The following is a 27757-nucleotide window of genomic DNA, read 5'->3' as shown; positions in this document are numbered from 1 at the left end:
GGGGGAGAGGGTCTGTGATTTCCACCCCTCCCCCCAAAGGGGAGAGGGTCCGTTACCCCCCTACAGTGAGCGCCCCCCCCCCATGGGCTCGGGGAGGGAAGGGGCGGGGCCAAGGCGACGGTTCTAGCCGGGCGGCTCCGCCTTTCGCTCTCCGCGCTCGCGCCCGCGCGTTCCCGCGGGGCGGGCGGCCTCGGGGACGCGCTCGGGAGTCGGGAGTCTCTTCCCCCCCCTTCTCCCTCCCCCCAGCCGCCGCCATGTTGGATGGTGCGTGTGGGTGTCAAAGCCAGCCAGAGGCGGCGGCGGCGGCGGCCGGGCAGCCAGACCCCCGGGCCCCGCTCCCAGCCCCGCGGCGGAGGCGGCAGCAGGTCAGTGAGGAGCCGGGTGCCGAGGGGGGCCCCGCTGTCCCGGGCATGGGGGCAACTCCCCGCCCCCCGGGGTGATGGATGGGGGCAGCTCGGGGGGGCTGGGAGGGGAGCAGGGCTGACAGGGTACCCCCGACAAGGGCTAAGGGGGTTCGGGTGTCTCTGGAGGGGGGCTGAGGGGCGTGTGTCGGGGGGGGCAGGGCTGTGTCTCTGACCGGGGTACGGGGTGTTTGATGGGGCAGTTGGGGGGAGCTGGGGATTAGGGGGTGTGGGGTGTATCTGGAAGGGGAGGTTTTGGGGGTACAGGGTGTTTGGAGGGGGCATTTTGGGGGGATTTGGGGATGAGGGGGTGGGGTGGGGATCTGGAAGTGGGGGTGACTTTGGGGATATAGGGTGTTCGGAGCAGTTTGGGGGGATCTGGGGATTAGGGGGTGTATTTGGAGGGAGGAGGCTGTGGGGTGTGGTAGGCTAGGGGGAGGTTTGGGTGGGAGGTTAGGGGCTCAGTGTGTCCGGGGGGCAGTTTGGGGGTATGGGTGTGTATTTGGAGAGGGCAGGTTGTGGGTATTTTGGGGGGAGGTTGGTGTTTTGTGTGTGTGTCTGGAGAGCAGTGGTGGTGCCTAAGGGTGTGACTGGGATGTAGCTCTGGGCCTGCAGGGTGTGTGGCTGGATTGTGTGTGTGGGGGGGAAAGGGTATTGGTGTTGAGGGAGGTCTGCGATTTGTGGGGGTAATTTGTAGGGTTTGTTTGAATGTCATGAGTGCCCTTTGGGTTCTAAGTAGCCATTGTTGTCTCTCTTAGGATGGTAACAACTAGTTCCCATCATGGCAGCTAAGTCTGTGATCACAGATTTCAGACTTGGAAGAGCATTTCTAGCATTAGCCATAGTCTTTATTACCAGGGAATTTATTTTCTTAGTTTTCCTTTTGTGGTGTAGCGTATATTGTGGTACTGATTAAAAACTGCCTGAAGGGATTCACCATAAACCTCCAAACTAAAGTTTGGAGCCTCTGTTTCTATCTGCATATGCCACAATGCAAACTTCATGTTTTAAATTTATCTGGCTACAGGTTTCACTTGAATTTTGTTGGGTTAACTTCACAGCAGTTTACTCCATTAAAAAAAAATTCTCAAGTTTTGAAAACTGTATTTTGTTTGCTGAAGTAGATTCATAGATTTTAGGACTGGAAGGGACCTCAAGAGGTCATCGAGTCCAGTCCCCTGCCCTCATGGCAGGACCAAATACTGTTTAGACCATCCCTGATAGACATTTATCTAACCTACTCTTAAATATCTCCAGAGATGGAGATTCCACAACCTCCCTAGGCAGTTTATTCCAGTGTTTAACCACCCTGACAGTTAGGAACTTTTTCCTAATGTCCAACCTAAACCTCCCTTGCTGCAGTTTAAGCCCATTGCTTCTTGTTCTATCCTTAGAGGCTAAGATGAACAAGTTTTCTCCCTCCTCCTTATGACACCCTTTTCGATACCTGAAAACTGCTATCATGTCCCCTCTCAGTCTTCTCTTTTCCAAACTAAACAAACCCAATTCTTTCAGCCTTCCTTCATAGGTCATGTTCTCTAGACATCTACAGATGTATGGATAATATCAAATGTGACACCAGTATAAAGTTTTTCTGGATAGACTGGTATTAAAGGTGTTGAGTGTTGCCCCCCCTCTCCCTCCCCAGTTTTGGTGGACTTGCGGCTGTAGATTAGTTGTAGGTAGTCAGTGTGCACAGTTAGTTCAAGCACAACTATGTTGAATCTTATTATTGTCATTTAAATAAAGGATTATTGCATATTAGCAATGATGAAAGTCTCTTAGGTCAGAAGTGTGGTTTGTTTATATATATAGTTTACTTGATATTATTGATTGATAATTTGTTTCTGGTAGCACCAACAGTATGCTATGTGTTTTCCACTTAGTCACATAAAGTATAAAATTAGTTACACTTGTGGTTTTCTTTTCAACTCTTTGAGAAACTGATATTATTCTTGTTACAAGAATAATCTTGTATTTTCAGCAAAGATATACATTGTTTATTTTAATATCACTATTTGCTCTGACTCTTCAGATATATTGCAGACATCATGAATTGCGTAGACTGGGGCTTCTGGCTCAGGATGCTAGTCATTCTGATTCTTTTAGTTTGAGCTTTGCGTAATGATTATCTGCCCAAACATGTTTTTCTTTTATGGTAATATGGAGCTTCTTTTGGATGATTTTATACTGTGTAAAATATGGCAGAACACGGTCTTAGAAAATTGGGATGTTAGAACACAGTAAAATGGAGTGGGAGGGATAGCTCAGTGGTTTGAGCATTGGCCTGCTAAACCCAGGGTTGTGAGTTCAATCCTTGAGGGGGTCACTTAGGGATCTGGGGCAAAATCAGTACTTGGTCCTGCTAGTGAAGGCAGGGGGCTGGACTTGGTGACTTTTGGTCCCTTCCAGTTCTAGGAGATAGGATATCTCCATTAATTTATTATAATTTAAAACTTTGCATGCAGTTTTACCTTTTTTAAACTACAGCTTAGGTTTGGGCAAAATAGAAAAAGGTAAACCTTTTATAATACTTTTTCTGTAATGGATGAATACTATCATTACACTCCTACTTCCTAAATGCTATGTTTTCAACTCATTTTGCAATAAATTATTTTCAGACAAACTCAGATGTCCTCATTTCTTTTGATCTTAAATGTTTGTTGCATTGGCTTTTCATACAGAAGAGCACTAACATATACCAGTGAACGGTCAAAAGTTTTAGCTATTGGTAAAGCAGGCTGACGAATTTTCAAGTATAGATCAGTATTTTAATGAAATTTTCAAAGCTACCAAGGTTTAAACTATCCCTAAATATGAACGTCCCTAGGTTAGCTAGATTTCATACCAGCAGGAAAGCATTGTGATGAAGTTGGCACCTATACGTAGGTTCTGTTGCCGACTGTGACTTCCCTGACTGATATATAATAAAGTAAATAGAAGCATACGCTAATATGGAATATCATATTCTATATGGTGTTACATAGCAAAGATAAGACTGATTATTTTAAGCCACTTTTAAAGATACTGACAAATGAAAACAAATGTTAAGATTTGTAATGGTCACTGCCAGGCTTGCTAGGTCCCAAATATAGTTTAATAAAGGTTTTAGGATAAGTTATAATCCTAGAGAAAAAATAACAACCCTTCAGCCTTCCAAAACCATAGTTACAGAATGCCACCTACTCTCTTGGCTGACCCACTAGTAGAAAATCCAGTGTGTCTGGCTTGTATGAGTGCAGTAATGCTGTCTTTCTGCTTTGCCTTGTTTTGATGTGGACAGGCAAGGTATCAAAATGTACTAGTATCCTGCTGTCTTAAGTGCTTCAAAGAGCAGGATTTTAGTATATTTCAATACCTTGCTAGCTCATAAGAAGGCAACAGGCACAAGTGGAGAGGAACAATGTGCATGCTCTTGTAAAACAAAATGGATAGGTCTAATTTTATGCCTCCCAACCTTGATAATATCCTTTTATTGGGCTATAGTATCAGTGAGTGCTGCATAGTATACTTAAAAACTCCCAGAATTCATTATTTTTGGGTTGCTGGTATAAGATTGCTTTTCCTGTTCTGTGAAAAAAGAATCTTTTCATGCCATGCACTTGTTGGACAGTATGTGAATTCAATGACCCCAGCTTTCTTGATTCTGTCCTAAAATACAGTTTTAAAAATTGAGCCCATTAGCAAAGAGGGCAGCCTGGGTGAAAAATAAGCAAGCACCAACTTTTTTGTTCTGGTATTCTACTACTGCAGTTGTAACGGATTTAGAGCTCTAGGTTTCAGTTGGCTTTATTAGATAATGTTTCTAAAGTGTTGATAAATGGAGAGATTGTGAGATTAACTAAACTTCTAAAGTTAGCTAAAAATTCCATTAGAAAGGTGGCTTTTACAACCCATCCATCGAGCTGCTCTCCTCAACAAGACTGATCTGAGTAAAAGGGCTCCTTTTAAACATTGTTTATCAATTTATTGAAATGACAGACTGATAAAAGAAATGTAAATGTTGGTATTTTGTCCATATAGCGAAGCTTAAATGTTTATCAACTTTTGCTTTTAAAAAGCGCACCAACTTAAAAAAAAAATTAGGCTTCAGTCTGAAAATATTTTGCCTACTAGTGTTACAAGTAACTCCTTAGGGTTTGTCTACATTTGAAAGGTAATTTGGATTAAAGTAGGTTGTGAATTTTTGAAGTGCATTAGCTATTCCTGAATAACTCTGTGTATAGACAAACTTAGAGAAGCATAATTGAAAGATTAGAGGGAAGAATTCTCTATCTTTTCAGTTTGTTCACTTTATGCATTTGGCAGCACTGTGTGTATGGTCAGTTTAATTTTTGCCCCATAGCATTAGCTATTTTCCCCTTGTTAGTACTGATTTTTCACACATCAGCTGACGAGAGAATATTACAAATAATAGGCAAATGTGATTTTATAAAATCATAAACATTGATGTGAGTACTTAGGCATGTGTAATACCTATAACTACTTATAACTACTTTTAACACCACGTTTCAAGTGGTTTCCCTTTAACTGTAAGTAACTTACATGTCTGAGCTGTGATCCTGCAAACTCTCATATGTGCTCAAATTTACTCACATGTAAAGTGAAACATGTATATAAGCATCTGACGAAGTGGGTATTCACCCACGAAAGCTCATGCTCCAATATATCTGTTAGTCTATAAGGTGCCACAGGACTCTTTGCTGCTTTTACAGATCCAGACTAACACGGCTACCCCTCTGATACTTGATGTATATAAGTGTTTGCATGATTGGGGCCCTGGTAAATAGAGACAGTTTAATGTTATGAACTATTTTTGTGTGTTTCCAGATTGCTTTGCAGTTGTAGATCCAGTAATATTTTAATTTTGATTGTAGTCCATCTTTACCGTGTTTTTATGTGGAAAGATACTTGTCAAACATATCAATTTATTAACTATATAATACATGCCCCAAATTGTGAGGATTTCCTTCTAAATATTATGTAATATATTAAAAGCACAAACAGTTTGAACTAGTTAAGTCTCTCAAGCAATATTCTCTGGATCCCTTCTAATAGCATCCTAGCTTCCTGGTGGTGATAGGCACATAGAGCTGAACAGTCCAAAGTCTAACACAGTTCATTTTCCTAGACATATAAAATTTTGTTTTCATCAAACTAAATCTTCTCAAGTTTTAGAAATATATCATCTGTTCTCCTTGAGCGTCTTAATATTTGTTGGTCTCAATTCCCGTATCAGACTTCTTCCTCTGATGTTGCACTATTCTCCCTGTAGATTGTCAGCTGCTCCTTTCTGTGCTCCCAATGCTGCTTTTGTAGTTAGCTTTATTAGAGTTGCCTGCAGCTGCTGAGTCCCCTGAAATGTAGGTTTATTTTAATAAATACAGAATGTTGCAAAGCATAGTAAGTATAGGATGGCTTTGCTCCAGAAGCCATACTGTAGGGGGAGTTCTTGAGTTGAATCAACTCCCAGACAGACAGAGTAGGGTACAAAAAGATTTTATTGTCTTTGTTCAAGATCTCCTATTCCTTCTACTTCTTTGGCCTCCACAATCCTACTACATCTTGTACAATTGGATACATATATGTGTTTTTGAATTGTATTAATGTTTGACACCTGAGTGAGTTCTGGTATGCTTTTTCCTCTTCCTGTAAACTTCATCACCCTAAGCATCTAGATCCAAAGTCTTGACAGAAATCCTCTCTCATGGTACCCTACAATAAGTCTACTTAGCTGCACATTAAGGGCCTATGTTTAATTTTTCTAGCCTGTAGCACAGCATTTGGTTTTTTTATATCAATGCATTCACTGTTAGCAACTCTCAAAACTCTTTTGCTAGATTGTCTTAGGTTCTATTTATCATTTTACTGCACTCAAAAGTGTGCTAGGCACCTCCCTAAGATGTTGCATCTTTTCTTCCATCAGGTTGGTAAATCTGCAAGTCAGTTTGCATTGTTAGGAGTCCAGTGTGGTGATAGTTAAATGCAGGGTCATTTTTACCATGTGTGTGATTCTAGAAGTGACTGTATAAAGATAGACATGGGGCCTGAGGATCTTGGAGTAGATGACATATCTCCATCTTTTAGGTCTGAAAAAATTGCCCCCCCCCCAACATTTAATTCACCTAATTACTTTATGACCCCACTCCTCATTTTGACCTAATAAGCTTTTCTCCAAATTCTCCAGATATTCTCTTACATAACTTAGTTTTAGAAACCACTACGTTATCAGTCTTAAGTGTTTTGGAAGCTGAACATAAAAAGGAAAATCAGAGCGTTTGTCCCTTGGGCCTGTTCTGTTTGGCTGTTAGTTACCCACTCTGAAAGACTTCTCTATAATTTGTTGTATCTGTATTAGCCTAAAATAGCATCAAGGATGACATATAATCATGATAGTTAAATTCTTGTTGTTGTTTCTGTACTGCATTAGAAATCTTAATTTTGAGACTTACGGTCAGTTGTGTAGTTTTCTGAACATTTACAAGTGCTATAGTGTTAGAACAAAGAACGTTTTAAGTAGGATCTTTGCAGAGAATTGTATAATCTTAGTACAGCTGTTCCTGACTGTTTAAATCACTTCCGTACACTTAAATAAAAATGTCTCATTTACTATTTCTTTTCTGTTTTTTGTCATCCCACTCTGAGTTTGTTTTGTAACTTAATAACTTAATAATCTTTATCCTAATTGTGCAACCCTTACTCATGCTGGTGAGCAATTACCCTCACAAATAGTTCTTGTAACTTCTGTGGGACTACTCACATGAGTAATTGCTCACCAGCTTGAGTATGGATTGCACAATTCACAATTGAGACCTTTATTTGCAAGGGGTATAATACTAAAAATTCCAAGGACTTGATTTATGCAGTTCTTCTATTCAACGAGGAAGGGCAAACCAGTGTGTGTTAAAGTTGTCTTCCTTTCAGATTTTTGTCTCCCAAATTCTCATAGTGTGATATCTAGGTGACTTCTTTCTTCTTGAATCAGTTCTTAATCTATTCACATTTTCTACCTTGGACTCCCCACACAAGAAATGTTCAAGAAATGTTTAAAAACACACTACATGGTGTGGCTGAACTTTGTTTTTTCTGAGTTATTGCTCTTAGGGCCAGTAAATAGCCATTCTTGATCTTTAATATTTTATCCTAATTTTATGTCTACCCTCCTCCCTCAGACACATGCATAGTGACATACTCTAATTTCTTTCTTTTGTGGTTAGAAAGCCTGCCCCGATTTGTGCAGTTGTGTATGTCATTAGCTATCTGGGTAGGGGCAAGGCTTTCACCAACAAGAAGGCAGAAATAGGAGAGGGTAGGTTGGAGGCCTCTATCCATATAAAATTAATGTCAAAATAATTTTAAAAGATCAAGATTGGCCATTCATTAATCCTGATTTTCACTTCTAAACATGAGTATAACAGTACTTTCAGTACGGCTATATTCTGTATTAAATGTCTATGGAGAAGGTGATCTGTCATAGGAATATATGTAAAGGAAAGCAGTGAAATAATTACTTGAAATCCAGAGCTTTAAAGCTTTTAATTATTCCGATAGCTAATTAATCAGCAAAGCACTTCACCAGCTTGTGATATTGCAGGAGTGTGAATAGGAATGGCTGTTTGGGAAGAGGAGGAGATGTATGAATCTTACACCTACCTAGCAAGTCAGACTAATAGAATTTTTGAGTCTTAAAAGAACCGGTGTCCAGGTATTTCATCATTTAAAAAATGTTCTCTGCATAATAACCAGTTGGAAGTATGCAACTGACATCTGTTCTCTTATTTACTGAAATATTTTCCTCCTAAAGCATGAACTGGCTTATTTTATGATTGCTAACTAGTATTGTGTTTCATGCACTGACTTTTTAAAAGGCTTTGAAGCATTTGTTAAGGGGGTCAAACAACTAATTTGTTGTTGTGCAAAGTTCACATAAGTTAAACATTTGGTTTACTAACCTTGTAGTGCATTTCCCAGAAAGTAAAGATAATGCCTTAGTTGATATATTTTTTTTTTAAATATGGAGATATCCTGTCTCCTAGAACTGGAAGGGACACTGAAAGGTCATGGAGTCCAGCCCTCTGCTTTCACTAGCAGGACCAAGTACTGATTTTGCCCCAGATCCCTAAGTGGCCCCTTCAAGGATTGAGTTTACAGCCCTGGGTTTAGCAGGTCAATGCTCAAACCACTGAGCTATCCCTCCCTCCAATGTTTGTAGATTAACAATGAAGTAGGTGCCAAGTACCTTTCTCATTAGGACTGTACAAATGTAGACCAGAAATCATTAGTTAACACTTTAACCATTACTTCTGAGAATCTCTGTAGTGTACTCCCATCTGTTTTAATACACATGATAGCTGCATGCTGCTCAAAAGATCCAGAAGGTTGTTAGTTTTCGTTGCTGTAAACTTTATAATGGGGCAGCCTGCTTTTTGGGGGCACTTTTTGCAAAGAAAGAGGAACTGTTTTATCAACATTATAAATCATTTTACTAGGATGGCACCTTAATATGAGTTATTTTTTGTGCTTAAGTTCTTATATAAATTTGGTATGAGTATGAAATATGCAAAAATTCTTAAATTGATTTCTGCCTTGTTTTCAGAATTATGATTGTATTGGAACTGAAGTTTTAAACCTTTCTGTGATTGTTTAAAAGTTTGGAACACACCAAAATGTACTGAATTTTTAAAATTAAGAGAAGGATTGGGCAAAATCACTTTTTAAATGCTCCACTACAGAGAATTGTCTAGGTATCATCAACGAGCAGATATTTGGGTGTAATGTTTAAAATTTACAAATTGACTCATTTATGAAGTATTGGGAATTTGATAGACTAAAATGCTGTTTTCAACTGATGGTTAAAATGATTTCTTAGCATAACTGGTTCAGGTAATTCTATACGTCTATGTTGCAAGCAGTTAGATTTTTGAAGGATGTAGAGTAGGATTGTTTTATGGGGTGTTTTTAATACCTATTTTTATGTGTTTTTGAAATATTTTTCAGTTTATGACCCTGATCCATTAGAATGCTTAAGCATATGCTTAACTTAAAGCATATAAGTAGTCCTGTTGACTTGGGACTACTCACATGCTTAAAGGGAAGTACTTTGCTGGATTGGGGCCTGTGTCGTCATCTTGGATAATGAATCAAAATGGCTAAAATAAAAGAACATATACTTCAGTATTCTGAACAAACTGGTCTGAATGCTACAGGATAGTTCAGCCAGTCTTCTTTTAACCTTTCCTGGTCTGTTTGCAAAGTTTGATTCTTCTGCCGTCCTTTTTTATTCTTCTGAAATCATATCCACTAACTTTTCTATGAAGGGTTTTCTTTCTTTTTTTAAAAATGACTGGGAGGATAGGGAAGGGAAGCCTTGTGCTGTTTTCTATGACAGCACTGTATACATGAAATCTCTTTGTCAGAAACATTTTTGGGTATTTTTAACATTAAAAATTCCGACTAGCAGTTGGGAGGGAAAAGGATTTTCAGGTAGGGCCTTTGTGTACACTAGAAATCTGTACTGTAACTGTACACTATAGTTAAAGCAGCACAACCCCCCCCCCATTGTGTGAACGCAGTTATATTGGTATAAAGGAGCTTTATACTGGCATAGATATTCCTATAAGGGAAGGGGAATAACTTTACCAATGTGTCATCTTTATAGCAGTATAGTTGTATTCACCCTAGGACTTTTACAAGAATAACCATATTGGCTTAAAATAAAATCAATCCTAACTAACATAGTTATACCAGCAAAACTTTTAAGTATACTCCAGGGCTTTTGTTTTGACTCTTCAAAAAATAATAATAAAAAAATCTTAAAGCCCCTTTTTATCTTCAGTGCCTAATAAACATGAGAGATGATGTTAAATGCATGAGGTTCATGAAGATCAACCTCTGCTGTATTTTTGTCGAAACCCCTGTTTTAATTATTTTTATTAAAAATAGTGAATCTTGCATTGATTTCTCTTCATGGAATACCCAAATAGGAGGGATTTAAGCTCCACCCCCTGCTGACACAACCACTGTTTTCATGCTAAGCAGATGTAATAGCATTCCCCTCTCAATCACACCTTCTGTACTTACAGGTTGCTACATTGTTTTGATTAAAGCTGTTACATTGCTACTCCCAGCCTAGAGGGCAGTGGAGAGGAAAAAACTCATTTCAGCTTGGTGATTAACATATTTGTGGCATTTGTAATGTCACGGTTTCACAGAAAACAGTTTCAAGAGCTGCTGAGGTAATAGGGGTGTGTCAAAAAGGCAAACGAAAGTCAGAAGAAAAATATTTAAAAATATTAGAGGGATTTAAAAACATACATGCTTACATATAAGAGCTGTTAAAAATTTAAAAAGTGTTGGATGTCGCCTTTAAAGATTTAACACGTTATTCAGTTAAGATGTGGGAGCTCAGGATGCGACCAACTCAGTCTCTGTCTACTCTGGCAAGTTTCTGCGCGGTAAAGCAGCTTTCTGCATTGTAACTCCTGAGGTGAACACACTGCCCAGCCACTTAGTGCGCAGAAACTGCACAGTTGCAGCGCTGTTCAGGGCCGCCCAGAGGATTCAGGGGGCCTGGGGCAAAGCAATTTCGGGGGCCCCTTCCATAAAAAAAAAGTTGCAATAGTATAGAATACTATATTCTCGTGGGGGTCCCTGTGGGGCCCAGGGGCTGGGGCAAATTGCCCCACTTGTCCCCCCCCCCCCCCCCGCCCGGGCTGCCCCGGCGCTGTTTAAAAAAAGAAAAAACCCCGACGAGAGGCGTACAGCTTTCTGCGCCGGGAGTACAGCACCATGGTGCCAGTGTAGACACCCTGGTTGCACTGTACTCCAAAGGAGAAGGTTGGATATGATACCTGGACATACACAAATCTTTAACCCTCCCGGGACCCACCTCCTCCTGGGACCCTCCCTTCCCCCAAACCCCTCAGTGCTGATGTGTTTTTTTGTTTTTGTTTGTCTCTCTCTCCTCCGGTTGTTGTTTTTAATAAAATAATTGTTTTGGTTTGAAAGCAATCTTTATTCCATTAATTGAAAGCAAACAGAGCCCTGCAAAGCAACAGGCAATTTTATTACACCGTCATAGTGCATTGCCTGCACCAATCACAATCACCTCCTAGCATTACAAGCACTGCACTCCCAAGCATAGCAACAAATATTAGTGGCTTTCAGCTTCAAATTGCTGCCTCAAGGCATCCCTGATCCTTTTGGCCCCATGCTGCGCCCCTCTAATAGCACTGGTCTCTGGCTGTTCAAATTCAGCCTCCAGGTGCTGCGCCTCAGCAGTTCATCCCTGAGTAAAGCTTTCACCCTTCCCTTCACAGATATTATGGTGTGTACAGCACGAGGCTATAAGCATAGGAGTATTGTCATTAGCCAGGTCCAGCCTCCCATATAGGCAGTGCCAGTGGGTCTTTAAATGGCCAAAAGTACTCTCAACAGCCATTCTGCACTTGCTCAGCCTGTTGTTGAACCGCTCCTTGCTGCTGTCCAGGTGCCCCGTGTATGGCTTCATAAGCCACGGCATTAAGGGGTAGGCAGGGTCTCCCAGGATCACAGTGGGCATTTTGACTTCCCCTATGGTGGTCCGAGAAGAAAGTCCCTGCTTGCAGCTTCCTGAGCAGGCCAGTGTTCTGAAAGATGCATACGTCATGCACCTTTCCAGACCAGCCTGCATTAATGTTCATGAAACACCCACGGTGATCCACAAGTGCCTGGAGAACCATTGAGAAATATCCCTTCCGATTAATGTACTCGGTGGCTAGGTGGCCTGGTGCAGAATTGGAATATACATTCCATCTATCGCCTCTCCGCAGTTAGGGAAGCCCATTTGTGCAAAGCCACCCGCAATGTTGTGCATGTTGCCCAGAGTTAGTCTTTCGGTGGAAGATGTGATTAATGGCCCTGCACGCTTCCGTCAACACGAGTGCAGCGGTCGACTTTCCCACTCTGAACTGGTTAGCGACTGATCGATAGCAGTCTGGAGTAGCCAACTTCCACAGTGCAATCGCCATGCGCTTCTCCAGCGACAGGGCAGCTCTCATTCTTGTGTTCTTGTGCCGCAGGGCTGGGGCGAGCTCATCGCGGTCCCATGAATATGGCTTTCCTCATCCGAAAGTTCTGCAGCCACTGCTCATCATCCCAGACGTGCATGACGATGTGATCCCACCACTTAGTGCTTGTTTCCTAAGCCCAAAAGCGGCGTTCCACTGTGGTCAGCACCTCCGTGAATGCCACAAGCAATCTTGTGTCGTAGCTACTACATGCAGCGAGATTAATGTCGCACTCCTCTTGCCTTTGTAGTTTAAGGAATAATTCCACTGCCACTCGTGATGTGTTAGAGTGAGCAGCATATTGGTCAACAGTGTGGGATCCATTCCTGCAGACTAAAGAGGCAGAGTGCGCAGTACACAAACTGTTGGAAGATGGTGCCAAATGTGGACGGAAGTACAGGGATTGCTGGGATGCAAAGCAATGCATTACGGGGCATTGGAACAGGACCCAGGATGCCCCACGACCCTCTCTGCCTTCCCACAACTCTTAGCAGCAGAAGAGGAAGAGATGCTTTGCAGGATAGCTGCCCAGAGTGTACTGCTTCAAATACTGCTGCAAGTGTGAACACTCTATTGTGTAGGCAGCTGACAGTGTGAACACACAACAGCGGTTTCCCCTCAGCGCTCTCTGAGTGGCGCTGTAACTCTGCCAGTGTAGACATACCCATATACACTGAGGCATTGTCTGTGCCAGAGAAGTTCTTGAAAATTTAACCATTCATGCTAACATTGGTTCAGTTTTACCTGTTTTGACACTGGGAGTGCTAATGTAATCAGCCTGTTGGTTTCTGACACCATTTTCAGTACCATGTTGATTGGTCTTCTTGTGAGCTGAGTTAGATGGCATGGTGCTGAAAATGATGCCAGCAGCCACTGGCTGACTCCTTTAGTACTTCCAATTTTTCCCCCAAGAACTTCCCTAGTGTAGACAAGGTTTTACTGTACACAAGGCTATAGATGTGTCCCAAGCTATTACTTATTGAATAAGTGGTGCACAAGCTGAACTGACGCTGATATCAGTAAGAGTAAACAGAAATAAGCTCGGCTGAGCACTGTTTTGGAAACTATAGTTAATTCTTGAGGTTGACCTGCAAGAAGTACTCTGCCAAATCCAGGGAAGATCAGACTTGACGTTCCTGACATCTGTAAGGTTTTAAAAAACAGAATAGTCTCTCTTCCATGCTTTTGTTGGAAGACCAGTCTAGGTAATCTTTATACATCCTGCAGAAACACAGAATGTAAAAAAATTCCAATTACTCCCTCTATTTCCCCCCACCCCTTTCAGATCACCTTTAAGACAGTGGCAGTTTCCCATCTTTGACAACCTGTCCTTCCTATTCCCATCCTAATGTTCCACTTCTATAGACAGAGCAACAGTGAATTTAAAGTACTTCTACCTTTCTGTGAGGCTAGTTTTTGAAACCTCAGCAAGTAAGTGTTTGTTTTGTTAAGTTTAGTTGCTCTCTTGTGTTTAGAGCATTATTAGCATTTAGGAAAAAACTCTCCTTGTGGTATACCAAGGAGATTCAGTCCATAGCTCTGTAAAATGGATAACAAGGACAGATCTGAGACGGTTGAGTCAAAATCCAAGGCACTGTAACATTTGCAACAGCCTTGTATTAAGGAAACAATAGAGTTCTTGTTTACAAACCAAAACCTCAATTTAATATTTAACAATATCCGATTTAAACATTGACAAGCAGGGAAAGGCATGGTCCCCCATACCCTTTGCAGGTAAATGGACAATGGCAGCTTCTTGAGAGCAGGCTGACGACCCTACTAAGGTAAAAGATGTCATCTGCTGCAGCTCTTTCAAGGATTTGATTGGCATGGAAACACTACCAAGCACTTCAAAGGGGATAACAAAATTGAGGGTGATCTTAATACACCCATTCCCCCTCCTTTAATGAAATGGTTGTTGTCAGCTTAACGCAGAGATGCTGGAATTTTACCAGCTCAAAATGCAGTCAATAACAGGTTCAGCACAATGTTTTTGTACCCACACATTTAGGGGCAGTATTGACTGATTCCTAGCCCCTCTGCCAGTAGATGGACATCAATAGGTTAGAGCAGTGCTTCTCAACCTGCAGCCCAATCAGCACACAGCTGTGGCCCATGTGGCATCCTCAGGGTCATAACAAGTAGTATATATATTTGTGGATGTGGCCCACATAACACACAGAGAGCTGCATATGCAGCCCACAGTGGTAAATAGATTGAGAATCACTGGGTTAGTCTCCTGTGCAATTTGACTAGATGTAATGGAATGCTCGGGGGGGAAGAGGGTAGTGTGGGAGGGGTCTCTAAGCAAAAGAGTAAAATGGCCAAAAAGCACAAGAGCAAACTTGACTGCCCCTTCCTCAGCTAAGGAGGGAGAGTTCATTTAGAGAAGGAGGAATCTGACAGAGAAATCTGGCAAATATGTGATTAAGAGAATAATTAACACTCTGGGAGTATCTCCAGAACAAGAGGAAGAGAGTGAAAGAAAACCGTTTTTTTTTAATTAAATAAAAAAGGCTTCATGCTTTTCCATTCTTTACTCTTCCTCCTTATCCTGTCAGTTGTGGTCAGCAGCTCTTGTTCTTCATGTCTAAGTTTTCTTGTCAAAGGAGTCCTCTAAGCTGACACCATTGACCTACCCATGCCTACTGTGGGGGTTAGGTCAACCTATCTATGTTACATGGGGCACAAAATTTTTCACAGCTCTGAGTGATGTAGCTAGGTTGATCTAATTTTTAGGTGTAGACCAGGCCTTGTCTTCACTACAGAGTCAGCCTGGGCTTTTACTCAAGTGCTGCTGCCAACCCAACTCCTGTCCACAAATACAGTCCTCTGGCTTGAGTTTGGTTGTGCTTTATGCTCTACATTTTAGGATGGGCCAGGTCAGAAGGAGTTACTTTGACAAATAAAAGCTGCTGCTCTTCTCCATACCTGTATGGTATGAAGCAGTTGAACTGGGTGAAGGAAATCTAAAACTCAGAGTGAATAGTTAGACAGGCTGAATTGATTCCTGCTGGATTTTTAATTGAATTTTGTGCCTGTGGAAGATATTAGATTGTAGTCCCCAGTACACACAAGACAAGATATTTCAAAAGTGATGAGTGATTTTGGGGTGTCTCAAGTTTTGGGTGCCTTAAAAGGCGTCTGATTCTCAGTGCTAGGCACTTTCTGAAAATGAGGCCCCTTTATAGTGTCAAGTTGGGCTCCCAAAATCTCTAATCACCTTTGAAAACTTTGATCAGGGTGGGATGTAGCAATGCAAGCTTCCTGCATGTAGCCAAGCTAATATATTAAAACCTAGAGTTGGAGAGCAGGTTTCCATTCAGCTCTTGGCCACCACTCAGTTTAAGAAGCTCAGCGATGCCTGCCTCTGCTGCTACTACAGGTTTCTCAACCAGTAGCAGCATGAAATTGGCATTCTTGCAATTCACATTCTGGCTGTCCACAGGCTTCTGAATATCAGCAGTGAAACTGGATTTTGTTAATTTAACTATGCAGTGTCTTATTCATTTGGAATTTCAAGACAAGTGAATCACATTAATTCTGTAACCAAAATCTGGCTTGAAACTATCAGAAGTTGTAAGTTTGACCCACAAGCTCCTTTAGTGTTCTAGCATCTTGCCTATCTAGAAAGAAAAACTGTTTTTTGTCTGGATTAAGGCCTCAATATGCATGGATTTAGCTGCAATTCAAAATAACAGTAATAGTTTTATGGTGAAAGCCCAATGTATAGCAGAAAATATACATAATTTCCAATGGCTAAAATTTTGAGCTAATTATCTGATGTGAGCACACTGAATACTTCAGATAAACGTGTTTACATTTTAATTCACATTTTCTTTTGATAGGAAGTTTACCTTTGCTTTGCAGGCTTCTTAACGTCTGAAATGACAGGCACACTTCATTAACCGGTAATATATTCTAAAGGAAATGTCCTCTTGCAGGTATAGCCCCAACATGCCTTAATTTCTCTCTGTGTTCTTTTGAAAGTCTCCCTCTACCTTTATTTCAGTCTAAAATAACACCTAAGTAGACATGGTAATCTGCATTTATTTCAGATTTCTACACTTTTTTGTGATTTTTGGAGTACATAGTATAATTTTGATTATTTTCCTTACCCTTTACTAAAGGGAAACGGAAGTGCTCTCCTTCAGGTAGGTATTTTCTATTGTACTATTACTATTGCATTAATCTGCATTTACAATGTTTGGCTCAGTGCATAATGGCTTGACCTATATTCTTCCACAGTTCTACCTTATTCTATTATTCATTACCTATCCAGTAGTCTTTGTATTACTAGTGAGAAATAAAGAGAGACATGAAATGAAACGTGTGTACTGTCAATGACACTTGACCTAGCCATAGGCAAAGGAATATGTTATTTTTAAAGAGACTCTGCCAAACCTTGTAAGTCTAAAATTAGACCTACTATGTAGCTGTGTCTTGGATCATTTGTCATGATCTGCTCTACTCTTCCAGAGAGTGTTGCACTGTATTAATTCTGGAACACAGTTGCTTTTCTTTTCAATAATCCCAGTTGTGTTACAAGCTGCAGAAGGAAACATACAAATCATTGGCAAGTTTCACTTTGCAAGTCCTGAATCGAAGTGGCCAGGTGATTCATTTATGTTCAGTCACAAAGCAAAACTTCCCATTCACTTTTTCCCTTTCAGTAAACTATACAGGTATGTAGAGATACTGTACAGAGAGGACTCAGATGATATAACAGATGATAGGTCCTTTAAAATTGCGTGTAATAAAAAGTGGGTTTGATAAAATATCTGATTAATGTGGGCAGGGATTTACACAATGGATCTCCATACACCATGATAAAAATTAAAGATTTAATTTATCCCTTGGAGCCTCAGGCACTGCTGAAAAATCAGTGTGGAATCTAACAATCTTGTAAATCATGAATATGCATACAATTTGGAGAAGCATATCTTTGTGCATTAACTCTTTCTTTAAAGAAACTCTTTAGCCACCTGTCCTTCATGAAAGCTGGCTTTGTCCCCTTGTTTGTGAAAGGGGAGTGGAAAGCTTCCAAATCATAACTTTTGAGTCTTCCCCCCACCCCCAAAATTAAAAGTTTAAAGAAGACCCACGTTTAGATTTCAGAGAAGGAGGACTGATTTTTCTCTTGAATTGAGCCCTTGGTCAACCCCTGTCCCTAATTAGCTTTCTTAAATAATGTGTGAGAGACTGAAGAAGGATATGGGGTTGGCAGTAATTTCACTGCCTTCATTATCTTGCTTTATTCTCATGAATCAGGAGGGTTTCTTCTGCTGTACAATAGCACTGGAAAGCTAATATGTACTTATTCCCTTTTATGCATTGTGCTAAGCTTCATAGCTTCTTTTAATATTCTTCTCTGAGGCATTACAAAGTACAATTGCTCCTTTTCCTGTTTGGTTGTGGAAACAAGTGTTTGTATTAAAGTACTTTAATGTGGACTAGGAAATACAATGATACCCATTTGGTTATCTATTCATTCTGTAAGACTTGTTTATGAATAAGGCAAATCTGTGAAACAGAATCAGTTTGAGCCTGAGGATATCTTTCAAAGTGCTTTGGGGTTAGAGAATGAAATCTAAAATATTTGAAGCCATATCGGACTACAAGCATATATCCAGTATTAGAAAATTATTTGCATGCTGTCATTTTTCTGGACTGTCTTATTAGCAGGGTGGATTTGATTTAAATCAAATTGATTTAAATCACTAGTCAGGAAGACTTGATTTAATCGTGGATTTCTACATAAAAGTGTATTCTTGTTGGTTGTTATAACCTTAATACATATTCTTCTCTACTCAGAGATAGAAGTAGGTTTCAATTTTAGAAGGTACACACTATAAACTTTTCAGATTAGTTTTACAGCTTGTAGCAAAGTGAAGCCTCACTGGTGCGGCGCCTCCTGCTGGTCGTCTTGGGAATTAGCTCTCCAGCACTCAGAGTGCCTCATACTGGCTGGTGTCTCGCCTGCTGCTGGCCCCTGTGTCCCTCCCAGTCGCTAGTACCCTTTACTTCAGGGTTCTGACCCCGCAGTACCCCACAACGCTCTGGGTCTCCCCTCCCAGGGGAACCCCCAATGTTGCCTCAGTGGCTACTGCTAGTCAGCATCTAGTCCCGCTCACTGGGGCAAACTGCAGTCTATCATGGCCACTCATCAATGGCAAGGGGGTTGGACCAGCTGCCTCTGCCTAACCCCAGGCTGCACCTCTGCAACCCCAGTACCTACTTTGGGCCTTCAACAAGGCCTGCCTCCTGGGGAGTTGCCAGGCTGGAGCTCCCCCGCTCCTCTTAGCCTTTCCCCAGCACTGCTCTGCCTCAGGTACCCTGCTCAGCTCCCAGGCAGCCAGATCCTTCTCTCTGCACAGCTAGAGAGAGACTGATCTAGCTCCTCCCTGTGCCCTTATAACAGGGCCATGTGTGGCCTGATTGGGGTGTGGCCCCAATCAGCCTAGCCTTTTTTCTAGGAGCAGGGTAACTGCCCTGCTGTTTAGAAAATGAATGATTGGTTATTTCATTTACCAAAGGTAAATTGAAGCAGATATTTATCAAGTCATTGGGAGATGAACTATCTCCAGTTCAACAGGTTAATCAATTAGTATTTGGAGGATTTTCTTGCCATGCTGTATTAGGAGGAGAACATCACTAGACAGACATTTAAATTGTTGTATTTAACTAAAACAACAACATTCTATATTCTGGATTTTTTTCAACAGCAAACATATAATATTTTAACAAAACAAGCATATGAATTTTTGAATTTAGTTAAACCTTCAAGTTTTTTAAAATCAGGTTTGTTTTTGTTAAAATTGTTTTAACTAAAATAGTTAAATTTAAAAAAAAAAAAAATTAAATCGACTATGTCAGCCAGGTCAACCTGAGAAACTTAAAATATTGGCTTCTGCAGCTAACTCAGTCGTCTTCACCTTCATTTTCCTGTTTGTTCTAATCTGGAAAAGAAAAACAAGCTTTCCTGCTTTTTCAGGTCCCAAACGATTTCTCAATTTGGAATGAATTATTCTTTCTACACCGGCAGAAGAGATACGGCTGTTAAAAGTGAGATTATCACTTCAACAGTCTCTGAATCCAAGGGCTTAAGTGACTTCCACCAGTTCACTGGTGTGACTTTCTTTAAAACATCATCAGCAAACATATATTTCCCAAACTGGGTCTCTTTTTTATGGCCTGCTGCCATTATAGGTTTTCCCTTCTAGTGAGAGAATGGTATGGTAGATCTCAAATCAATGAAGGCTACACTGAGAAAGACCTCAAGATTTCTGGAATATGCTGATCAAATCGTTTCACTTTTGTTTCTACTGCTTATCCCTCCCTTCTCACAGTTATCTCCAGACTTTCTCCTTGTCCAGAATCTATTCCACCCCCAACAATCTTCTGTTCATTGAACTTTTTGAAACTTTGCGCTTTTAGAGAGAGGTAAGGGATTGACTCTGTGTACACAAATTTGCAGAGGGACAATAGGGTTGAGGTCTGTCATTTCTTACCTCTATATATTTATTTATTTATTTTATTTTAAAAACATTTTTGCTGTTAACAAGCATGTTATCTCTGGAGACCCAAATCCACAGTTTGAGAACTGCAAAGCTAAGCATCTCTGATGGTATCTTCTAGACTGAGCACTGAGTCCCATTGGGTAGATAGAAAGATTAATCTAAATAATCTATACAGATGCCCCTGAAACCCCATAAGATTGGGTCCCTAATCCATGAACTATTGGAACTCATTTACAAAACTTTTCTTACATGAATATATTGTCTCATACTATAGAATTAGAATTTATAATCCCTATTCCATGATGAGATATCTTTGAGCTATAATGTATCTTAATTAAAACTATCTTTAGATTTAAATTAAAAAAAAAATATTTTTATGTATTTATTTATTTTAAATCATTGATTTTTATCCACCCTGCTTATTAGTGAATTCTGACTAAACTCCTTCACGGCACGTATTAATGTATTAAGTAAAGGTAGTCTTTTTTTCTCTGTGGAAAGTGAGGACTTTTCACACAGTGTAGCTACTAAATTATAAGACAATTTACTTGAATCTTCCAGGGAGCATTAAAATGTAAGCAAAACAATGTTCCAAAATTTAGCAACTGATGTTAATAACTTTATTAGGCAGTTATTGTGTAATAACATGGCTTGTCATGAAGATTTACAAAATGGATTTTAATATAGCAGTATAGGATTTGCCATAGTGGATGTTATCAGTAGTCCTTCCAGTTCGGTATTACCAGGTTGCTACTTCAAGTTATAAAACACAAATCTGTGTGTGTGTGTGTGGTGGGGGGGGGGTGGAGGGGAAGGAAGATTTAACCTTAACTTCACCAGTTCCTGACTTGAACACTTTACTTTGAAACTGAGAGAGAGAGAGAGTGTGGTGAGGTAATATCTTTTATTGGACCATCTTCTGTTGGTGTAGAAGGTCCAAGCTTTTGAGCTACACAGAGTTCTTCAGCTCTGTTTAGCTCAAAAAGCATGTACTTTCCACCAACAGCAGTTGGTCCAATAAAAAGTTACCTCATCTACCTTGTCTTTCTCATATCCTGGGACCAACACAGCTACAATAACGCTGCAAATTTACTTTGGAACTGTAATATTCCTAATTAGCTTTTGTGTGTGAAACTTTAGGAATAATATATTAACAGATGAGCATTAACTTCATTAGAGATGCTCCTGCTTACATTAGGGTCTATACTTGACTCAGCTAGCTTGATGTTAAAATTTGTGGCATAAGGCATATCTTACGGGATGTAGTATGTGGATGAAGCAATTGGACTGAGAGTTGGGAGACCTGGGTTCTGTTTTTATCTCTGCCACTCGCTTGCTGTGTGACCTGGGGCAAGTCACTTCACTGTGCCTCTGTTTCCCCTTGCACCCTCTGTCTTATCTAGTTAGTTTGTAAACTCGTTGGGGCAGAGACCGTCTGTCACTGTGGGTACAGTGCGTAGCACAACGGGGATCTTGGCTGTGGCCTCTAGGCTCAACAATAATACAGATATTTCCGTATTAAGAGTTAGTCATGTAATTAATGAATGAATGGGGCTGGGGTTTGAGGATCTCTGATATTACTAATAAAATGTATTGTTTTGTATTGTATAGTTGTATAAACCACTCCTTTCAATGTACTTGAAACTGCACACACAACACCGTACAAATGTTATATTAATCCATTGTGTATTTCACTTTTCTAGAATATGAACATTTTTAGCTATGTCTGGCTGAATCCCTTTTTATAAATGTAATCTGAATCTTTGTGAGAAAACTTGCAGATCTCCCTTTCTTGTAGGAAAAGGGGGGGAAAATTGGATATTTTTGTATATGGTTTAAAATACCTTGTTTGTAGAAATGTGTGCAGTTTAACCTGTTTGATAACTCTCTCCTGAAGTAATGTGATAATTAGTACCAGCAGTTCAAAAAAGGCATTTTTTCTCATATGTACTGATAGTAATGACTAGCTTGTACGTGTATTTCTTCTTCCCAATATGTCCTCCAGCTAAAATCTAGTGCCTGTGTTCTGGCTATTTTAGTTTTAGTAATGTCCGCTTGATATGAAAGGGATATTCACACCTGTATTTTTTTCAGTTTTAGTTGCATACTCAACCTGACCCTGTTTAAATTTTCTTACTGTTTCTTGCTTTGAGTGAAGGCTATTTTTTCAGTGTAGACAAACTTCAGTGTATGGCTTTACATTTCAGATAACTCAATGGATTCTGTTGAAATCCATACATTAGGTGGATTTATATTGCTTCTCTTTTGAATTAAGTTTTATTAATGTCTGTGTGGATTGGCCTCATTTCTGTGTTTGTCTTAGCAAACTAAAGATGGTGGTTTCTCTCTTCTGAATTTCATTTAGTCTCTTGGTGGAGATCTGATAGGCAGAAATAGTCAAGTGTCCTTCCATCTGCATTCGGTATCTAGATAACTGTCATGAGGAGAATTCTTCAGGGTTATACATATCATGAAAGTGTTTGAATAAGACATAGAGGAAATTGAGAAATTAGATATTCTCATCACCCCACCCCCAAGATTACTCCTGACATTACAGGTAAACATTAGTTTTCTCTCTGCAGAATTGCATATTCCATTCCTATTTGTACAAAAGGTGGCAAAATTATTAGAAAACAGAGGAAAAAGTGGCCCACAGTGATAGGCAGCAATATTAGGTGGATGAAATTTTGGGGGTCTCAGTTAAAAAAAGAAACCACCACCGACAAAAAACCTTGGCTATCCCTTTTAAGAAATCTGTTCAAGTTGGTGGTCCCTGCAGCTGCTTTTTACAAAGAGCAGTAACTTTAATAAATTAGTTTTATTTTTTGCTGCAGTTGCAATTGTAGTGTTTACAATGGGAACTCTGATTTTTGCTGAAGTTGCAAGTATATTGTACTTTGTGTTAGTTCGTTGGTGAGATGTTAATTCACTAAGGCCTCTTAAAAGAATCCTAAATTTTCTATTAAAATAATTTTCTATGAAACCAACTAATCATGCATTAAAAATGTTTTCTTACTTTATCAAATGGTGATATTTAACTTTTATCTCAAAGGCTGTTCTCATATTCTCCAAATGTTAAGGTCAAGTAAAATATTAATTTAATAGGAATGGGGAAGCAGATGAGTTGTGTATCTTTTGGTGTTTGCTTTATGAAGTGCCCAAGAACTTGATTTATTGCTAGTGCCAAAATAGCTGTAAAAATGAAATTGAACGCTTGGCAAATTTTTATTTTAGGTAAAGAGCATTAACACAAGGTGGTCCTTCCCCCAAGCCCTTCCTTGCTATTTTTAATAGGATAAAATGAAAGTCTCTCAAAATCCTGTAGTTTGCTTTTTAATAGCAAAAAGTGGAATAGCTGTACCAGGGAGGCAAAATGTTTCTAAACTTACCTTTGGGTCAAAAAAGGTACCATGTTAATGACTGGACTCAGCACTGTTTTGCTGACTCATATCAAACGAAGCTATTTAATTAGCAATTGAAATTGCATAATTATTTCAAGGTATGAATATGTAAAGTATCTGAATGCTAGAGTTTGCACTGTGTAGCAATCTTATAATTGCCATAGAAGTACAAATTATCAAATGAAGTCTTTAATTTTGTTGAAGAGCTAAGAACACCTTTCTTTCTGTTGCATCTAATTCAGTGTGCTCACTTATTAATATAGCAAATAATTTAATCTTTTTCAAAGTTAAAGATCCCTTTAGATCCCTCTATTCTATTCTGTCTACTGCAGGTGTATCACTTGTGCCTGTAACATATGTCACTTTCTGTTGCTACTGCAGCATATCCCCTTCAAACTGGGAGAATTACTCTATAATCAAATAGAGTTCCCATCATGTTCCAGAGCATATACACATAGTGCAAACTCACTCATTCCCAGTGCTTGGCTTTATTGGTAACTCAAAAATAAATAAAACATAAGCCTCCGCTTCCCCCCCCCCCCAACTTTGGATTCCCTGAAAACCACCTCTGTACTGAGAGAGGCTTCAAATCCCACTTGTATCTTGGGCTTTGTCTTCACTACAAAAATAAATGTTTTTTTTCCTAGTGTAGATATGGCCAAGGTTGGGGCTAAATCAGTCTACCTGCTAGTAAGATTGACTATCAGATACACTTTACTTTTATGCTGCGGTTCAAGCACTTGGTGACTCAACAGAGGAAGCTCTGCTCTTGGCCCGTTTCAGGGCATAGGATTGACTGTTTGGTTTCCTCTCCATTAAAATAGGTGCTTCAGTCTAGGTCACATTCTTGAGTCAAGACGCATGGTTTCTTATGCACATGATAAAAGTCAAGCAATAATTAAGGGTCTTTTCAAAGGCTACTTCACTTCGAAATTCTCCTTTCGAAAGCTTAGCAGAGCAATGCTAGTTTTTTATATGAATCCTCCTCCAAGGGTCTTGAACTTAATTATGCTGTGGTTGCTCTTACTTAGTAGTTCAGCTATGGATGTTGAAATTATTTTTCCAAACCATGTCCATTTGTGACACTGCCAGTTTATATGTAGGTAGTTGAAGTTGCTTCTTGTTGCTGTTTCATTACTTACCTCTTGGATTTTTACATAACATGGTTCTTGTTATCCATGTAAAATATCCAAGCCTTTTCTGAATGCGGCTAAGCTATTGGCTTCATTGATATCTTCTGGCAAACCTTCCCCCCAAAAAAACTTCTCCAGTTTTTTCCCCAGTTATGGAGGGAATGGAATTCAGATGTTTAGATGGGGATTCCTCTGCCATACTCTGGGGTTGCAAAGCTGAAGAGACTTCTCTAGGAGCAGTGTCATCTCTATTTCCTATCCAGAGGCTGCTACCGAGCTCTGTTCCTTCTGGTGTTTGTCTGATGATAAATCAAAATTCTTTTCCTATGAGTTGGATTTAAATAAATGTAAAGGAATACACTATGCTGATGCATTTTATTTGAAGTTTGTTTTTAACTCTTATTAGAGAGCCAAAGTGGGTGAGGTAATATCTTTATTGGACCAACTTCTGTTGGAGAAAGACAAGCTTTCAAACTTACACAGAGCTTTTTCTTCAGGTTTGGTCTTATGGCCAACTTAATTTTCTGCAATACTTAAACTATAATAGTTTTTATCTTAATTCTTCCAAGAATAAATATTATTACAGATTTTTTTAATCTGTCTCAATTAATCTTGTTGTCATTGATCTTATTTGCTGAGAATTGTCATCTTGAAAGGACATATTCTTTTGTACTGTTCTTTCACTGTTATAAAGTTGTACGTTTATTACTGACTTAGAAAAGTTGTCTAAGTTGAAACTTAATTCTGCCTTCCTTCAAAATGGCATGATAGTAATTTGAAGAATGATGGTAATGTTAAGCTTGCAATCAGTGTGTTAATTCTCACCCACGCCTTTTGTTACTGATAGTGCAGTTTCTTGTACAAGTCTGGAGAAACATTGCTGGAGAACATTTTTAAAAGTACAGTCCTTGTTCTGCCAGTGTGGTAACTTTTTCCTTATGGAATCAGTGTTTTTTAAGTATTTAAACTGGTTTTATTTGTAATTTGTAAAACATTGCAATGATTTTTTTTTAAAATTTGAAAATCAAAGGATATAATTAATAGTAAACATACAGCGTAAATATCTGAATGTCTGTTCACTTGAGTAATGCATTGTAAAGCTTAAATGGGCCTCTGCCAATTTGAAATCTAATCATCTTCAAAAAAGTTTAAAAGGTTTTGCATTTATAAAGCTTACACTTGAGTTCCCCTGACAATATTTTGGATTTACAATTACATTTTCGTATAATTTAAAACACATCCTTCCTCAGTGCTATGTGAAATATGCTCCCAAGCAGCAGAAACTCTGACTCTGGTAGACACACAGTGCTGTCAAATATACAAAGTAAACAAACTGTTTTCCCTCTGATCTGCTTAGCTTTGCAGGTCGCCTTGAATGCATTCTTCTGCTGCCCCTCTTCAGTGGCTTCCAGTTGAATATAGAACCCAGTTCAAGGTGTCTGCCCTGATATTCAGAGCCCCCTATGAATTTGTCCCTGGATACCTTAGAAATAGTGTGATTAGTTTATAGGAAATTCTCACGCTCCATGACCATGAGTTCCCACAACAGCTATGTTACACTAGAACATTGAAATTGTTAACCAACAGAGGGAGGCTCATGAGTGCAGGAGACAGAACTTTTGAAGGACCCGGACCTGACTCTGGAATTTGCTCACTTGATCCTATGAGATAATTACTATAGACCTCACAACAAAACTAAATTCACAACTAATTTCTTTGGCTTAGCTTTCTCTCATTGTCAATGTGCATGCTTGTGACAAAACAACCTATAAACTAATCAGAGTATAGTAGTAATCATGCTCTTTTTATTGTATATTCTAATGCTTTTTTTACTTTTGATATTTATATTGCTTATTTTAAATAGTGTGAATTTCTAGCAGTTAATCTTACCTTAGGGCTTGGCTACACTGGCGCTTTACAGCGCTGCAACTTTCTCGCTCAGGGGTGTGAAAAAACACCCCCCCCCCGAGTGCAGCAAGTTACAGCGCTGTAAAGCACCAGTGTAAACAGTGCCCCAGTGCTGGGAGCCGCGCTCCCAGTGCTGTAAACTAATCCCCTCCTGGAGGTGGAATACCTGCAGCGCTGGGACCACACTTGCACTTCAAAGCGCTGCTGCGGGAGCGCTCCCGCGGCAGCGCTTTGAAGTTTTGAGTGTAGCCACGGCCTTAGTCTTGAGATAAGGAGCAAAAGTGGGTTTCTTCACATAAAATGCACTAGGGACCTTGAAAGCACCTTCAGTTGACTTCAAAGCTTTGGACAATTTTGTTGGATGTTTTTATTCACAAAAGAACAATTAAAGCTACAACTAATTTTTTTTTCTTTTTCTTTTTAGGTTATGGTTTCCTGTGTCTTGCACCTTTTTCTTGAAGAGAGGAAATGATCTTAGCAGAACTTGTTTCAAATTGATCACTGATACAGAGTCTTCACAGTCCAGAAACGTGCATTGGGGGAAAAAAATAATCTCTTTGAAGTTTTTGAAGTTTGTCTTATTAAAAGGGGGAAAAAATGACGACTTCGTCTATTAGACGGCAAATGAAAAACATTGTGAACAATTATTCAGAGGCTGAAATAAAAGTTCGGGAAGCAACTTCCAATGACCCCTGGGGTCCTTCTAGTTCCTTAATGACTGAAATAGCAGATCTGACTTACAATGTGGTAGCCTTTTCTGAAATTATGAGCATGATCTGGAAACGGCTGAATGACCATGGCAAAAACTGGCGGCATGTGTATAAGGCCCTTACTCTGTTAGATTACCTGATTAAAACAGGCTCTGAGAGGGTGGCACAGCAATGTAAAGAGAATATTTTTGCTATTCAAACACTGAAGGACTTCCAGTATATCGATCGAGATGGTAAGGACCAGGGCATCAATGTAAGGGAGAAGTCCAAGCAGCTGGTCTCTCTTCTGAAGGATGATGAGCGACTCAAGACAGAGAGGGCCCAAGCCCTGAAGACCAAAGAGCGTATGGCTCAGGTGGCCACTGGAGTTGGTAGTAACCAGATCACATTTGGCCGAGGTTCCAGTCAGCCTAATCTATCCACTAGCTATTCAGAGCAAGAATATGGCAAATCTGGAGGCTCTCCTGCATCTTACCATGGCTGTAAGTACAAATAATCAAATGCATGTAAAAATGAGGGTGGTTTTGTTCTGTAAATCTACATCTGTTCCAGACCTTTCAGATTCTGATTTACAGTTGGATGAGAGAGTAAGTGGAGCTTTCTAGAATATTAGTGTACAGATCACAAGGGGTTTTTG

At 39.8% G+C, this 27757-nt stretch overlaps 1 protein-coding gene across 3 annotated transcripts in view; it reads left to right on the top strand.

Annotated features, from left to right (window-relative positions):
• Positions 1-262: 262 nt before the first annotated feature.
• The window catches only part of EPN2 (epsin 2), a 63102-nt gene continuing 35607 nt past the window's right edge, over positions 263-27757 (top strand). For all 3 annotated transcript variants that reach the window (XR_003369739.2, XM_026650695.2, XM_026650694.2), the window contains exons 1-2: positions 263-365; positions 26835-27602. Coding sequence is in view for 2 of the 3 variants with exons in the window: in XM_026650695.2 (XP_026506480.1) it covers positions 27008-27602 (595 nt within the window). In the remaining variant the exon portion in view is untranslated. The remainder of the gene's footprint in view (positions 366-26834; positions 27603-27757) is intronic.

The sequence above is a fragment of the Terrapene carolina genome, unplaced genomic scaffold, assembly GCF_002925995.2.
Source record: "Terrapene carolina triunguis isolate 2854851 unplaced genomic scaffold, T_m_triunguis-2.0 Scaffold93, whole genome shotgun sequence".
Classification (NCBI taxonomy): Eukaryota; Metazoa; Chordata; order Testudines; family Emydidae; genus Terrapene; species Terrapene triunguis.
Note: the sequence above shows the minus strand (reverse complement) of the source record. Positions and strands in the feature narration are given on the sequence as shown.